We start from the raw sequence: 16,645 nt of genomic DNA, 5'->3' as shown, positions 1-16,645 counted from the left end.
GCAGGGATGGCAGTGTTAGACAATGATTCTTGGAGGAACACAGTGACTAAGGATAAACCAGTATGACTGAGTTCAAGATGGCTGCAGAGTCAGAAGTCTCTCTGTAGGCAGCAGTAGTGACTGAGTCAGCAGATTTCATATGTGAATACATTCATTCCTGTTTGATTCTAAGATACAGTATGTGTTTCTACACTGTGTGCAATACAGCATGCTCCAGAGTCATAAATAAGTGTTCCCTGACCGGGAATCGAACCCGGGCCGCGGCGGTGAGAGCGCCGAATCCTAACCACTAGACCACCAGGGACTGTTCAGTGAATCTATAAATAGTAGCAAAACTGCATATAGAGATATATAACAATAAAGTATTATACAGAATGGACAACAGATAAATTGGATGGTGACTGAAAGAACTGATGTACCTGCAATGTGTACAAAATAAACAAAACAATATAGAAAATGTAAGGCAGATATGTTAAATATGAAAAATGTTTGAATTTATGTCAAACCTACTGACAATTACTGTCAGACAAAGAGTTATTTACTAATTTGATTAAAGAGAAAAGTGCACCAGATTGGAGTACAGTGTCAGGACTCCTTGTTGCTAATGAGCTCCCTCTTCTGGTAGACATACTGAATTACATAAACATATTAGATCAGCTGCAAATGCCCCTAACAGTGTTTATGCTTTGACTTCTAAAATGTAACATATTTGACAGTTGTTGGCAAATCTTGTTGATGTACAATGTGACAGTGTCAGTCAGACTCACTAGTATTAATTTAAGTTGAATGATTTTTCTCTGTATTTTTTAGTCTAGGTGCTTTTCTTTTCCAAGTTTTGTCCCTCTAAGTTTTTTTGTGCATGTCACTCTGTTGCAAGATTACAACATCATGTGTTCCACTTTCATTGTTTATTTTCATTGTTCATTTTGTGCAGTGTTCCTCTGCATGCAAGAGAGAGGAATTGCTGGCATGTAACTAAGAAAGCCAAATGGCAAACACAAAGGCTGTTCTTGATGGGTGAAGAGGTCAATTAAGACAGAATGTGTGAGACAGCAGCCAGCTGGCTCTAACTGCTAAATCTGAATGTTCCTGAAAATCAAGTATGTCCGCTTATCCTGTCCTGACTGACAAACACCTTCACCTTTGCCTGAATTCATATTACACTCCACATGCTTAAATTATGTGCTGGAGAAAACTGAAGCATGACGTTCAGGAAATAAAACAGACAGGATAATAAACTCTGAACATAATAAAACTGGTTGTTTTATTAGTTTGTCGTGAGGACTTTGGACAGAGTCACTTTCTGTTTCAGGTTTTCTATCAATAAAAACCCTCTGGTCCAAATCAGTCGACCCACATTCGTGCAGCTGGTGACTGTATGCTGAACTCTAGTGGCCTTTAGTCTTCATGACACAACTAATCCAACCTCTTGCTCTGTTCTATAATTTATTTCACTACACATTTAGGTCAGCTCGACTGAATAGTTTAATAGCCAAGCATCCATAGCTCCATGAAACTGGCAGGGATCTTTCTAACGGTGAGGAAATAAATGAGGGAGAAAGTGATTATTTTCTGCAGACTGCCTCTTGAGAGGATGTAAATGTGTTACTTTTCCAGTAGCTACAAGGAGATATACATGTTGGAAAAGGAAGCGCAGGCTGTTTTTTTAAAAGGCCACAGTAATTGAACTTTATCAGTGTGTGTGATGTTCAGTTACTGCTAAATAAATAGAATAAATAATGTCAAAATGATCAACAAGTTAATATTAATTGGCTCAGTATTATATTCATTTTATTCTTCTCTTGTATTTTTCATGTTGTCATTAGTAGTGAAGGAAATATTCAGGTCCTTTTTCAGAGCTCATCACATGGTTTGTATGTTAAATCTTAACATGAAAAGTCACTAATAAGTAGTGACTAAAGCTGTCGAATAATGTAGTGGAGTAACTCCCTCTGAGCAGTACTGAAGTATAAGTATGAAGTAGCATGGAAGGTAAATACTCAAAGAAAGTAGAAGTACCTCACATTTCTACCCAAGTACAGCGCATAACTGTACTTAGTTACATTTCAACACTGGTTACTATTTTATATATTGGTTTTATTTTTTTATGTATTTATTTTTTGTGTATTTGTGGTGCGCTTGTTCTATGTGTCCGTGCACACCGGTGGAAACAGCAGTTGCACAAAACCTCTGATCTGCCTTCATTGTTTTAACTTGGCTTAGCTAGTATTTAATATCTATTTTCAGTGTACCGCTGCTGCTATTAACGTTAGAGCTGCAACGAATAGACACTGCGAGTTCTAGTTTCTCCAATGTTACAGTTATGTGCTGTTATCTAATCATATATTATAGTAAAGTGAATAGCTTTAGTGTTTGGACTAAAGAGCTACACAACGCAACAGTCAAACCGAGCTCAGTCCGGCACTGGTCGGTGTAACAAATCAAGCGCTCCTCTGTACCTGAACCGCCCCTCGGACTATTTAACGTGTCCGGCTGCGGTCCGCTCTCCAATAGCGCATGCTGTGTACCTGTTGGTAGTAGGTTTCAGCACCACCAAGGGCACAGACGTTGTCCGGGCGTCAGGTTCGATGTTTCGGGTTCTGTCTTTGACATTTAGTCGTAGTAATCTGCCTTATAGCCGGGGAAAGAGCAGTTTATACTCACACTTTTATTTGAATTGTACCTGAGCACCTTTGGAGCCAACTTGCTCCAACAACGACCCCCGGGGCTCCGCACGAAGGAATGCAGCTCAGCAGCGAAACCTGCCTCCGAAAATAAAGCAAATAGGAGAAACAACGACGTTTTTGTCAGGATGGACGGCTTAAATGCTGCGAGTCTTTCGTCAAAATGTAGGCCGTCTGTCGGGGGAGTTTCACCCAGTGATGAAAATACTCCCGCTGGGAAAGCTCTGTGCCAGGTGCCCGTGAAAAAGCAAGCCGTGAAGAGACACCACCACAAACACAACCTGAAGCACAGGTACGAGTTTCTGGAGACTCTCGGGAAAGGAACCTACGGGAAGGTGAAGAAAGCCAAGGAAAGATCCGGCAGACTGGTAAGGATAAATATTTAAAAACACCATGTCATTTTACTGTGTCACCTTTATCCACAGTGCCACATCTGCAGTCAGTATTAAGGTCTGTTTGTTCGACTGACCTGTTCGCCACCTGTTGTTTAGACATAGAGAGCTATTTATAGACGAGGTACTGTCTGCACACAGGTAGTCTACATTTGGATTTCAATTTGAAAATCCTACCACAAAGCATTAGCTTCAAGTCTCACCTTGGGAAAAAAGAGTCAGTCATATGAATGCTGAACAGTAAAACAGTGAAAGAGTCAGTCTGTCAGTTTGACAAACTAAGCAAAGTTTGTCTAAGAGTTCAGTGTGTTTGCTTTAGTCTTAGTCTCCACTGTGTTTTGTGTCTTGTGAGCTGCAGCTTACATCCTTAGCAATTTTATTTTCACCTACTCTTCATCTCTGGATTTCCAAATGTGTGAATAATACTCTCTTTGTTACTGTAGCAGATTTCAATTTGCCACAAGCACTGAGTCTTGATCCTCTGTGTAAACCAAATTAGACCAGTGGAGGCATTTTCACACCGTGATACCAGTTCCCATGAAAGCTGTCCCCAGGTTTGAGGCAAACCCCAGTATCTTAACAGGATGTTTGCAGTTCATCAAAGTAAAATGAAAGTTCAGTTCACCACAAAATCGATATGAACGTTTGAGGCCATGCTATAAAAACTGAAACAAGAATTGATTCCCGTAAATCTGTCATCACACAAGCATGTTTACACAACTACCTTCTATGGGTGTAAAGGAAGCATAAAGGAAAGGCGTTTCTTTGGAAAGTGTGAGTGAATTTGTCCCAGGAGGGAGTTTTGGACAGGAAAGTTAGATAAACCTCTCTCTGTGTTCCTAATGAGGAGAGAGGGGGAAATTGCAACTAGCCTTTCAGGTAGATTCCAGTTCCCTGTGACCTAAGGGGAAATGGAAGGTATTTAAAACAGATTGGGTGGAGATAAGCCTTTAAAGGGGATGTAGAGGAATTGGCAAACAATGTCTTTGGTAGATTATAAGTTCTGCCAACACTCCAGCCCAATCAGAATATGTGACTTTTTAAAGACTTTAAAATAAGCTGTGTATGAATAGGGCCAGAGTTCATATGAAAAGCACTTCAGTGTGAGGCAGCACAATTCAACAGCACCACAGACTATGACCTACAAAATGACCATAAAGTTGAATTATTTCATTTCATTATAACCTCCACTCCATGAAGACAGGGCAGTTAATCCTGTTGTTTGAGCTATCTAAAAAAAAAAAAAAAAAAGAAGTGTAGATTGACAAACTGTCGTATTTTGATTCTATGATCTAATGTATTAAACATTTCATCAGGAAATGCAAAGTGTATGAAAATTATCAAAAACAAAAAGCACACTTTGACTAGAGGACTGGTTTCAGGTGAAGTCACTGCTGTAAAAAAAAAAAAAATTAAATCGATACTTGACCTAGAAGCTGTGGAGTCATGTTTGTCACGAATGCTCTTCCTCAAAAGATCAAGTTTGTTGTGAGTGAAAGTGCACAGAAGTGAAAGAAATAAGCAGGAATTCCCCTTCCGTACCTGCAGTAAACAGACTGTGATTCATGTTTAGCCTTGCCAACGCAGCCTTCCCTGCCCCTATACTGTCCGACATGATACGACTGGCTGCTGCTGCTGCTGCTGCTGCTGCACTCTGTTTTTATAGGATATGAGTTGGTGTCTGAGACTCATCCCTGCAGGCAGCTTCCTGATCCACACGCCTCAAACCCATGTTCAAGCGTCTCAATCCCAACAAGCTCAAATGTGTGTTTTGAACTGGCACCAAACGAACAGCAGTTAGAAACATTAATTTGCTTTGTTGTCACCTGCCTGCCTTTAGCATTGACACCATAATGGATGAAGATGTGTAATTTGACACAGGGAGTGACACAACACAAAGGATGGCTTCATCTTGCGTGAGCTGTGGCACTACAGCTGTTCTCATTGTCTAAGTGCATACGTTTAATTGCATAACCCATTTAGGTGGTGGTGGGGTTTCAGCATAGCTGACCTCACACTCAGTGCATGGCATGTACGCTGCATATGTCCCCTTATGTTTCTAACAGGGCTGCTTAGTGACGTCCTTGTGTCCTAATGAAGGAAGAAATCCTAGTAGTAGTAAATCAAGTTGAACAGTTAAAAAATAAAATGTTTTAGCTTGTGGAGTCTTTAGTGTTGTGTAGATCTGTTGCTAGGAAACATCTGTTGTACACTGACAGAGAAACAGGGCTTTAAGGACACATTATCTCATGTATTTCTGCCACAGCGTGTTTCCTCAAAGACTGGAGCTGCTTGATGAGATTGATGTCCAACAATATTCAAGGCTTTTTCATGAAGCCAAACTTTAGAAATTCAAAGGAGTGACTGGAGAGAGTCGCCAGTAATTTTTGATGTAATCTTAACTGTTTTCTTTAGTGCAACTGTGATAGAGGAAGTATTTCAATCATTTGGTCTATAAAATGTTTTAAAAAACACACAGGAAAATGTCTGTCACAGTTTCCTGAAACACAAAGTGATAGGTGGACAAATGTTTGTTTTAGCTGAAATTTAAATGATATTTGTTCATTCAGGGTGTCATGACTGGATGTATTTAGTGACAGTTAATTGTTGTGTAAGAACGAGTCAATGTGGTGCAACATGTTTTCATTGATTGACTTTTAAATGTCACTTGAAAGTTTGAATGAATGATTGGTGCAACTGGCCCCAGTACAAAAATATTATTTTAGTGTTGGCACAGGAACTCTGTGTGAAATATCAGAGATTTCAGCCTCTCAGTGTTGCTTGCGTGAAAGAGACTGACAGTGACAAAGACCGCACACACACACACATACACACAGATAACCTCACAGGGGTGTGAACTCATCATGAGTGGGAGTTCAGACTGCTTGACAGCTATGCAAACAAACGCAGGAAACCTCAGTTCCCAGAGTCAGGAAGAGAGGTCTGTGTGATGTGATTATTGTGCTGAGCCAGAGGAGCATCCAGGCCCAGACGGTGACTCATGACGTGAGACGGTCGTTGAAACTGATACGACAGGTCACCGCTTTACTCATTTCCCCCTGCGCGTCTGTAGTCTTGAGTGTTAGAAAGGAGAGGACACAAGGATACCCCACCGCCAGTGCCATCTGGTGCCTCATGACACCCTTTAACCTTGGGGTAGACTGATGACGCACTCAGTGCACAGAGGAATCCCAGGCATCTGAGCTTCAAATAGACAAACGCTACATAAAGACATGCATACAGACTTGTCAAAATCCTGTACATGACAGGTCTACGAACACAGACCCCAACAGATAGATTTCAGTTTTAAATTTCCTTACTTTGTGGGCCTTGCAGACATAACAACAGACAATAGATTTCTTTACAGCAGACAATACTTGACCCGGCGTTCCCTCTGCCTCGTTAGAAACAACACTGCAGAGTTTTCAGTTCACTGCCCATGGCTCCTCTCACAAGAGGATGAGCTTTAGATGGAAGGCAGTTCTGATTTGTAAATGTTTTTTCACATTGACAAGCCTAATCTACTGTAGTATATACATTTACTGACCTCAAGTGCAACAGCAGTTCAGCTGCTCACCATTGTATTAAAGTTTTGTTAACTGTCATTTAACTTTTGAAAGAATATTGAAAGCAATTATCACTCAAGACTGAAAAGTTGAATTCATAAGAAATTAAAAGCCTCTGCTCATTTCAAATAGACTCAAGGATGATTGATATTGCAGTTACTATTAATGACATTACTGAGTCAGTTTGCCGACACAGTGACTCGTCCTGACTCATGTTTTATTAATAATAATAATAAGTCAAACATTCCTGTTCTTTTTTTTTTAAGGTTGCCATAAAGTCCATCAGAAAGGAGAAGATCAAGGATGAGCAAGACCTGGTTCACATTCGCAGAGAAATTGAGATCATGTCGTCCCTCTGCCACCCACACATCATCACCATATACGAAGGTACGGTATTCAAAACTTTAATGATGTGCGTTTTTGTGTGCATGTGTTTGTTTTTATTGTTGCACCTTTCAGAGCTGACTGAATCTCTGAGCTGCATGTGGAGTGAAATGCGATACCTGGAAATAAGTCGCGTCTCAATTGGTCTCTGTTTGCGAGTCAGAGTTTGGTCACGCAAGTCATTGTGCTGAAGACCGATGCAGGATTACATAAGCATCTGATACCCGGCCGTACCCAGTCAGCGCCGCGAGTTAATGTGCAGAGCCCTTGTGTCTTCCGGTGCCCCCTCACGCCTGATGAGATGGTCATCACTGAGTGTGTCTCCACCTCAGTGCATGTTTGTTGGCAGTACAGTCATCGTGGGGCCTCGTTTATCCTAATCAATGTGGAATAGGGGGTTGTACAGTAAGATAGAAATCAGGCACATCATTATTCAAAACGTTACATGTATGTGTTAGTGTAAAAGCTTCTTTAAGTTCAGATTTAAAGACACAAAATCCAGATAATTTATAGAATTTCAGTTTTATTTGGGTGATCAGTTGGATTTGAAATCTTTTAATAAAAGAGGTTCCTGTTGTTTTTTGGTCTTTCAGTGTTTGAAAACAAGGACAAAATTGTGATTGTGATGGAGTATGCTAGCCGAGGGGACCTGTATGACTACATCTGTGATAAGAGGCGAATCACTGAACGGGAGGCCAGGCACTTCTTCAGACAAATTGTATCCGCTGTGCACTACTGTCATCAGGTAAGGCAGTCTTTCTCAATTCCGTGCTTTCTCACACAACATTTAAAGTTGCTTACAGAAAGTGGAAACAAGGGGAAATGGCAAGTCTTGTGTAAAAACAAAAAGTAGTAGAGCACAGTATGTTAGCCTTGTCAAATCTTAGTCCCTTGGCTGCTATGTAAAAACCCAATGACGCAGAGCTTCACTCAGACTGGCAGCTCAGCTCGTTTTGTTTTTTTCCAGGGCACTCGCACCCCCAAAGTTACATAATGGGCATTATTCACTGTCAGCCTGCTGATCTGAACAGGGAGCCTGTGAGAACGATGCAGGGCAAAATGAACAGTTGGTCTGTGGAGAGCAGCTAGCGTCAGGGCTAAAGGCCAGCCCGTTCCAACACACACACACACGGTCTCACAGTTTAATGAGGGTGTGATAGAACAGAAAGGTTCTGCCAACACACACACACACACATACACACACACAATGAGTTGTTCCTGCAGTCCAGGGCTGTGTGATTACGAACATTTAGAGAGCACACTGTATTTTGGTGTGGCTGTTCAGCACTTTGCCCAGCATTTATGTTTGCTGGACAATATTTACAGAGGGAATCGTCCTGTCATATTCTGTGTTAACCATCTGTCTTTCCTCATTTTGTTGCGTGCTGATGTCTTGTTAAATATTTAGTTTTCCATCTGTAAAGCAGTATGAAAAGGCCATCTAAACTCTCACTTTGTCACAGTCGGCACAGTGGTCATTTCTAAAATTTTGCAGTTTCTTAATAAGTGAATTCTACATAACGCAACCCTACAAAGAATGTGTGTGTTGCTACAACAAGTGCCCATACATAAGAGGTGGTTGACCTGCATTCTTGAGAGCAAAACAAATTCAGATTCTGCCTGAGTCAAAGGCATTCCCCCCTGCAGAGCGGAGGACAATGAAGCGTAGCTGACGTACCAGGGAAAAAAAATCTTCACTTGGAGAAGAATGTGTTCTGACCCAGTAAAAACTAATCCTTTTATATAATACAGACAACTTCCAGTAAACTGATGCCAAATGGCTTGGGTGGAGAATTTTATCATTGTAAAAAAATATTGTTAAGAAAAACTGATATCTTCTTTTTTTCCCCCCTTTCAGAATGGAATAGTACACCGGGACCTGAAACTGGAGAATATTTTACTAGATGGCAACGGCAATGTGAAGGTATGCATGATGAACAAACCATGCACAGAAATAAATGATCATTTGAACTTGTGCCATTCACACACAAGCTCAGGGTCATTAAAACTATCTTTCCTGCAAAACACATCTGTAAATCACAGATGATTTCATCACTTCTTGCACAAGTTCTTGTGAAACAACAAAATCTTTAATATCTGAAATCAGAGTAGCATGTGTTATGACTAATGGATGACGGATAGTGATGAATATGGAAAACTTTTAGACATTTTCTACACTAATCTGATAACAGACTGATAACATGTGACTCGGCTCAGCTTGACGTCTGTCTCTTCTTCCTGGCAGATCGCAGACTTCGGCCTGTCAAACCTTTACCATGGCGATGAGTATCTTCAGACTTTTTGTGGCAGCCCTCTGTACGCTTCTCCAGAGATCGTCAATGGACGGCCGTACCATGGGCCAGAGGTGGACACATGGTCTCTGGGTGTGTTGTTGTACACCATGGTTCATGGCACCATGCCATTTGATGGAATCAACCACAAGACACTGGTTCAGCAGATAAGCACTGGAAACTACCGAAAACCCAACAACCCCTCTGGTGAGTTTTTCAGCCTCAGTTTTCTTCACATGGACTAAAACTTTATTTCGTTGTATGTACTTTGCTTTTCACTTTATTTTACAACAACGTCAATTTCCCTTTTTCCCTGTTTCTCTCAGATGCATGTGGGCTTATCCGTTGGATGCTGATGGTAAATCCCGAGCGCAGAGCCACAATAGAGGAGATCGCAGGACACTGGTGGCTCAACTGGGGTTACCAGCAGTCATTACTGGCAGAGACAAAGAGCAGCACAGCAGAGCAGACCTCCACACCGGTCTCTCCAGCAACATCACACCCCTCTGGGCTGGCTGGCGTCGCTAGCTGGCTGCGTCGCACATCCAGGCCTCTGCTGGAGAACGGCTCAAAGATGCGCTGCCTGCTCCGCTCACAGGGTGGTGGTGGAGGAGATGTGGTCCGGCAGCGATCTCTGAGACGGTCACGAAAGGAAAACAACGTCTCCCAGACGGTTCATGAAGGCAGCACAGACAGTCGCCCCTCAAAGGGTATTTTAAAGAGGCGTAACAGTGTGAAACAGAAGGTGATGAGTGAAGCTCCAGCTGCAGGTCCAGTGGAGCCTCAGAACATTTTGAGTTTGTCTTCACCATCTAATGCCCCCTCAGCTGAGTTAGTGCCTCGCAAAGGTATCCTAAAGAAGCCCACAGAGCAAGAGTCGGGATACTACTCCTCCTCTCCTGAGAACAGTGACTCTGGCTGGACACCACAAACTAAAGAGTGCCCTTCAGCACCGACCTACAGGAAGGGCATCCTGAAGCGTAACGGAAAATACTCCTCAGGCGGGCTGCAGGAGTTTGGCTCTCTAGACCAGCTGGCAGCTTCTTTACCCTGTGGGGAGGCCAGGTCAAGACCGAGCGGGGCCATCAGCAAAGACAGCATTCTGTCCTCAGAGTCCTTCGACCAGCTGGATCTACCAGACCGCGTGGGACCTTCGGCACAACTGGATAAACCGGTCAAGGCTAGCATGAGAGGGTGTGTGTCTGCGGACAACCTGCTGGACATCAAAGAAGACGGGATTCTCGGGGACGGGCTGCTGAGGCCGTGGAACTGCTACGAGGCCGGGGTGGCCGACAGTGCCTTTTCCATCACAGACTGTGATAATGTAACAGAGGCTTACAAACAGGCCATGGTCATACGAGGCTCTGCAGCAAGCTGAGGGCCAGTAGTTAGTACAGCACACTGACTAAAGAACTGTTTCTCATTCAGAATTTTTAAATGACCTGTAAACTACTGAAGACGTGACAGCCAAAGCGCTTTATATGAAACTACCCAGCACGCTGAATCATTTTGGCAAACATCAGGAATTGCAGAACACCAAAAAGGGAGGAGGTGTTGAATGATGAATGACTCTTTTGAGTAAAACAGGCTAAAAATAACCAGTGTTTTACAAAATAACTGAGTGCAGTTGAAATGTCCATTTCAAAGATTCTCAGGAGAAGAGAGCCACTGTCGGTCAACTAGGAGCTCTCATATTCAACAAGAGAACTTATTATCAAAAGTGTAGTTAATGAGAAAATGCACCTTGAAACCAAAACACTGGTCTGACTTTGTTGAGCATGTTACTTAACAACTGACAGTAAATCAGAAAACTGTCTTTTTAACAGTCACAATAGGACTGTTGTTTGAAAACTACTTATATTGCCTTGTTTACAACTGCAGAACACTTTGAAGCCACAAAGACAGTGTGTTATATTGTCGAGAGGTCAGTTTGAGAAAGTTTTTATGACTTAACAGCTCTTTTGGATTCTAGCTTTGTGATAGTTGACCATCTCAACCTAACGTTATCTAGGATAACAGCAGTAACACACAGGTTCAATGTTAGGATGGGTTCATGTAACATTTGCTACAGGTTTTACCAAGTTCTAGGATGTGGAGAAAATGACATTTCATGGATACCAAAGAACTAATGTTATTGGACCTTTTTGTTTTTCTTAATTTAAAGTGCCAGAAAAAAGTGCCAGGAGGATGTTTGTTTGTTTGTTACAGGGACTTCAGCTCTCACAGAGCTTTTTTTTTTTACGGTTTGTTTTTTTCTTTAAATGACTTGTTCTAAGTTTGGATAATGACTTGAATAAAAATAATGACTCATCTGAGTCAAGCGTAGAAACCAGTAGAACCTGCTTTTGCTCCCGAGTCGGCGCTGATACACGTGGGCAGGTGGCAGTTTCACATGGAAGGTGGGGCCGATTGAGTCAAATTTGAAGGGCATGAGGTGGAATTTGCAAAACAGCTGCTCATGTTTGAAAGTGAGCCACATGCCCCAGCTAAGTAGTGTACAGTATGTTGTGTGTAATGCGGCACACACATAATGTGTTACTGGATTTTTGAAGATCAGTCACAGAGCTTGGGTAAAACTGAACTTTGCATTTTGATTTAAAAGACAACGTGGGGGGTACAGTATTTCACAAAGCTGGATTAAAAGTTTAGCCAGCTAACTGTTAAAAAAGAAGTGTGCTGCATCCAGGTGCCTCAGTGTTAAACAAAACTTATACATTAGGTTTAAAAGGTGAAGTCATAAATTTAATTAGTCCTATTCCTTATTAATGAAATACCCCCTGGTGGTCAGAGAAAGGTACATCAGTATGTTGCTGTTGTTTATGAAATTTCTTGCTGCACACTGGGTTACCTAATTTGATCGGCACGCTGGCGTTAAATGAGAACATCGAGCTGGTGCCTGGACTTGCACTTTATCAGACCATCGAAACCTGATAAACACAAAATTTATTTATCAGCTGTCATTTCAGTCAGTATTAAGTTCATGTAACAAAAGTTCCACAACACACTGTTTATTACAAACTGGAATTTGAGAAATGTATCTTTTATGAGTCTTATCAGGAGTTTAAAGCCTGTAACTAGGAATTCTCTAATTTGAACTGGAATCTCTGAGACTGTACAGGAGTGAGCTGCACTCGTCACTGATAACTGATCATTTATGATTGAAAAGCGACACAGGGAATCAGCCTTGGGGAAGACAGGTTGCATTTTTGTACACTTTAATGTGCATCTGGACATTTCAGCACTGTTTGTGTCTTTCCCTTGTCCCAGAGGTTGCAGGTGTGCAGGCTCTGTTAATATTTTTTTCTCCTTGACTGCAACAAAAATCATGTTTGCCAAAGTTTCTGGCTTATCATTTATATGACCATGCAATGTGCCATGCTATTGTGACCAGGATGAGGAAATCAATAAAAAAAAAAGAAACAACAAAGAACTTAAATGCTGTCTCGTGTTGTTACTGACCTGTTTTATGTCGTAATTTAACAGAATTGATTTATAGTTACAAGTGAATTCAATGCTGTGTTGAAACTAAGCAGTAACATCCATTTAAAGTTATCAGAACTGTCCATATATAAAGCTAAAAATCAGCAACTTCAGCAAAATACATATCAATAGAAAATATCACAATTAAAATGTGCAAACATTGCTTTTCAGTGCAATCTAACTCTCAATATCACAAAAAAATTGATGTGGCCTCAAACATTCATGAAAAGCACAATCAGAAAAATATATTTCGACGCTGCTTTAGCAAATGCAAAACATGCAGGAACAGAGTGGACACTTATAACAAGTCTAAATAATTCTCTAACTGTAGTAGCTCTACACACGTCACAGAGGAATCAGTAAATATCAACGTGCAAAGAACAATTACACTAAAGAAGGAATGACATTTAAACACATTCTGCCTGGTATTTAAGGCTTGTTCTCTCTCATGGCTGTGCATCAAGTATTTATCCTGTCTATTCATGGCTGGGAGGAGTGTTTTTGCTTGATTTCCTGGGGTGATGTCACCGGTGTCAATGAAACATCCTGAATATCAGCAGGGGTGTAGCTGAGCTCTGAGCTGTGTGCTCTCAATCTGCAAACACCATCCTGGAAATGGGAGGGCAGGCTGTGCTCCAGCACACTCCCTAGCTGGTCATGGCAGAGGAGGACTGAGCTCTGTTCAGAGTCAGATTAAAGGAAAAACAACCGTGAGTTCATCAGTAAGTCACGGACAAATTTTTTCAATGGATCTTGGCTTTTTCTCACTGTTTGATCGGGGTAAAATTATGACAAACATGCCAGTCAGTGCTGACAAAAGGGCAAAGTCAAAAGAGATATCATCTGAAAATGTCAGTTAAACATTACCCCTTACCAGATCAATGGCCAAAAGGTTGGCCAAAAAATTCATCACTGAATCAGAGGAGACGGCAGAGTCCACTAACTTTAGCCTCTGCGTGGCAATGCTGACACAGGCGCATGCAACAGTGGAGGGCGAGAACACAGAGAACCTGCAGTCTGGGGGTAAAATGAAAGATAACTTGTATGCTGCAAATGAAAAGAATCATTAATAATGTTTCCTAATCATGCTGAACACTTTGTAGTTCAGTTTAGCTGCTTTAAGACAAATAGTGAGAGTCGGTAAAGGTTCATATGGGAGACAGTTAGATGGACGCCACCAGTGAAGACACACCCTCTAAGACAAAAGGAAGCACTCAAAAACAGACACTTCCCAAAGCCTGATAATCTGATACAATATCCTAATTGCTTCAGGCAGGAGAAACACTGAGACAAAAAATCAGCCATTCAATCCTTAGCCCAGACACCTTTCTGAATGGCTTACAATGTCAGACAGCTGAGAATTATCTTAATTTTACAGGCTTTAGTGTCATAGTCTGGTCTACAACTGCACTAACTGACTGTGACCTGTTGCCTCGGGCAGCATCACAGAGATTCGTGGGAAATCAGCCAGTTGAATGGTCGGACACAGGTCTTTCACAGCAGACAATACAGGATTACACAAACTCAGCTCTCTGTCTCGAAAATGAACTGCTGACACATCGCAATCAAAGTTATGGCTGCTTTGTGGTCATTGCTCACTGTGTGGAAAGTCATTTAATTTCACCAGCTACCATCAGTGCGCACCAGCGAAATAAAATTATTGTTATTCTTTTGATTACAAGGGCTATATTGTTTCTTTTATTGCACTGGAATGATAGATTCACCTTATAACTGAGCACAGAAGTCATTTAATACACGGAAATAGTGATTAAAACATTTCTTATTGCATATTTTCTAAAATATTTTTATCGCATTTCATCTTCAGTTGAATTTTATTTGTAAAAAACATCTCATGTGTTGGTAACTCGGTTATGTAACTTACCAGTGGCAGCCAGAGCAATGTAGGAGTGAACATGCCTGCGCATGTTTTGAAGGTGGAGGGGCCGAACAAAGGGGAGAGCATGAAGAATTGGCTCCAGGAAGTCAGAGGGTACGACAGAGGCCAGACACCAGTCCAACCTGGACACCACTGTCACCTCCCACTGCTGCAACACACACACACACACACACACACACACACCACACACACACACACACACACACACACACATTCCTCTAAACCAATCCACCGTCAAAATCCCACAGCAGGAACACTCATACGTGGCATAGAAGTTATTTGCACAAGTGCAGTGTTTCCCAGCTGTTTTGACCTGTCACCCCTTTAAAATGAAGCTATGGCTACTTGCAGCTCTGCAAGTTGTGACCTTATATAGTTATCCAGTGATGACTATCGAAGGACTCCTCAGACTTGTTTTATGACTCCCTGGATTGGGAAATACTGTGGTAAGGATCAGTCTAGAGGAGATAAGACAGAGATAAAATAAGATAAGATAGGATTGCTATAGGTAGTTAGGACTTGCTTCTGTAATACTAAATTGTGAAAAATCCTGTCATATCTTAACTTCAAATTTAAGTTAGGAAGCTTCTGTAATACCCTCTCAGGATCATGGGATACCAGGTCCTGGAGATCATTGGCAGTGTTACATTTATTTTATATTGTCTACATTATTTATTGAGGGATACAGCAGAGACAGAGCTCTCATTTAAACCCTCTAAACAGACTGATAACCTAGACCCTGCTCTCTGAACCTTTTCACTTTCTTCATCCTGAAAACAAATTTGAGTTCAGATAAAAGAGATTTACCAGGATGTCCAAGACTGTAATGGAGTTGTCTGTGTAGATACAAAGCTTGCTGGCAGTCAGGGGGACAGTCTCTCTCATTTTGGAGGCCAGGAACATGCACACGGCCCCTAAAAGCTGCAGGTTGGACTTTCCAATGGTATACCGGCTCAGGTAACTGTCCAGGTAATGCGCGGCCAGTGGAAACACCTCCTCCTCACATTTCTGCTCCTCACACACCTGTCAGAGAACAATTTGTTTTACTTTGAGTCAGCCAAATGAGACTGGCTTGTAGTTATGGGATAATCTGACTGATGTGCATACCTGAAACATCCACACAGCCAGTATTCTCCTCATGTACGGCTGGATTTCGGTCTGGACTCTGCCAGAGTAAGGGGACACCTGACTGCACTTCTCCAGGGCCGTCAGGTTGTGCAGTGTTCTAAGGTCGCCGGTCACAGTGGGGTCGCTGCCCGCCCGGAGAGAGAAATCACGGTCCATTTCACTGGCATGTTTATCTCTGGACCCATTTTGAAGTGGTTCATCTTCACAAAAATCCATTCGACGAAGTTAAATACAGAAACATTCAATATGGTTCCGTTGAATAAGTAAAAATAACGATGAACCGTTAAGCTAGCTGTTAGCTGCTACTAAATCCATACAGTTTGTTAGCTAGCTCGGCTAACGGTCCTGTAACGTTCACAAACAGCGGCCTGGTTTTAAAGGTCCTACAACAAAACAAACCACATTAATAAGCTCAAGGCGTCGGATTTGCTTTTTAAAACTTATGTTATCAGTAAAATAAAAAAATAAAAGACGAAATTAATGGAAAGTTGACAAAAAAAATCTGTTTTCAGTTTGCCCCTCATCAACTAAATTTAGACACAAAGGAATCCGTTTTCAATATGACATTGTTAATCTGGATTTGAAGGTAACAATGTGAATCCCTTCATAAATATATATTTTTTTTTTTCAGGTATCACCTATTCATCAAATATTTTTGCCATTATTGTTTAATATTCAGTCACCTTTGTATTTTATTATTAAAATATTCTTCTCAGTGAATGAATCATGAATGGGATAAACATATTACTATTAAAACCAAATAAGCAGTCCCTGCTTTTAACTCTTTTCTACCATCATCAGTATCTCTTCATCAGTTGTGAAC

At 41.4% G+C, this 16,645-nt stretch overlaps 2 protein-coding genes and 1 non-coding gene across 3 annotated transcripts; 1 reads left to right on the top strand and 2 right to left on the bottom strand.

Moving 5' to 3' along the window:
• Positions 1-232: 232 nt before the first annotated feature.
• Positions 233-304, bottom strand: trnae-cuc (transfer RNA glutamic acid (anticodon CUC)). The gene has a single exon. It is a non-coding gene; the product is annotated as a tRNA-Glu (tRNA).
• Positions 305-2,495: 2,191 nt separating this feature from the next.
• Positions 2,496-12,753, top strand: nuak2 (NUAK family, SNF1-like kinase, 2). The gene is made up of 6 exons (XM_018681360.2): positions 2,496-3,052; positions 6,909-7,029; positions 7,620-7,771; positions 8,885-8,950; positions 9,272-9,524; positions 9,644-12,753. The coding sequence occupies exons 1-6, from the start codon at positions 2,813-2,815 to the stop codon at positions 10,693-10,695; spliced, it is 1,884 nt and encodes a 627-aa protein (XP_018536876.1). The 5' UTR covers positions 2,496-2,812; the 3' UTR covers positions 10,696-12,753.
• ccnd3 (cyclin D3) lies at positions 12,516-16,524 on the bottom strand. The gene is made up of 5 exons (XM_018681362.2): positions 15,802-16,524; positions 15,502-15,717; positions 14,680-14,842; positions 13,672-13,814; positions 12,516-13,475 (listed from the first exon to the last, which is right to left on the bottom strand). The coding sequence occupies exons 1-5, from the start codon at positions 16,036-16,038 to the stop codon at positions 13,278-13,280; spliced, it is 957 nt and encodes a 318-aa protein (XP_018536878.1). The 5' UTR covers positions 16,039-16,524; the 3' UTR covers positions 12,516-13,277.
• Between the last annotated feature and the right edge of the window lie 121 nt (positions 16,525-16,645).

This window comes from Lates calcarifer, linkage group LG12 (genome assembly GCF_001640805.2).
Source record: "Lates calcarifer isolate ASB-BC8 linkage group LG12, TLL_Latcal_v3, whole genome shotgun sequence".
In the NCBI taxonomy this organism is placed as follows: domain Eukaryota; kingdom Metazoa; phylum Chordata; class Actinopteri; family Centropomidae; genus Lates; species Lates calcarifer.
The sequence above is the reverse complement of the archived record's forward strand: the minus strand, read 5'-3'. Positions and strand labels throughout refer to the sequence as shown.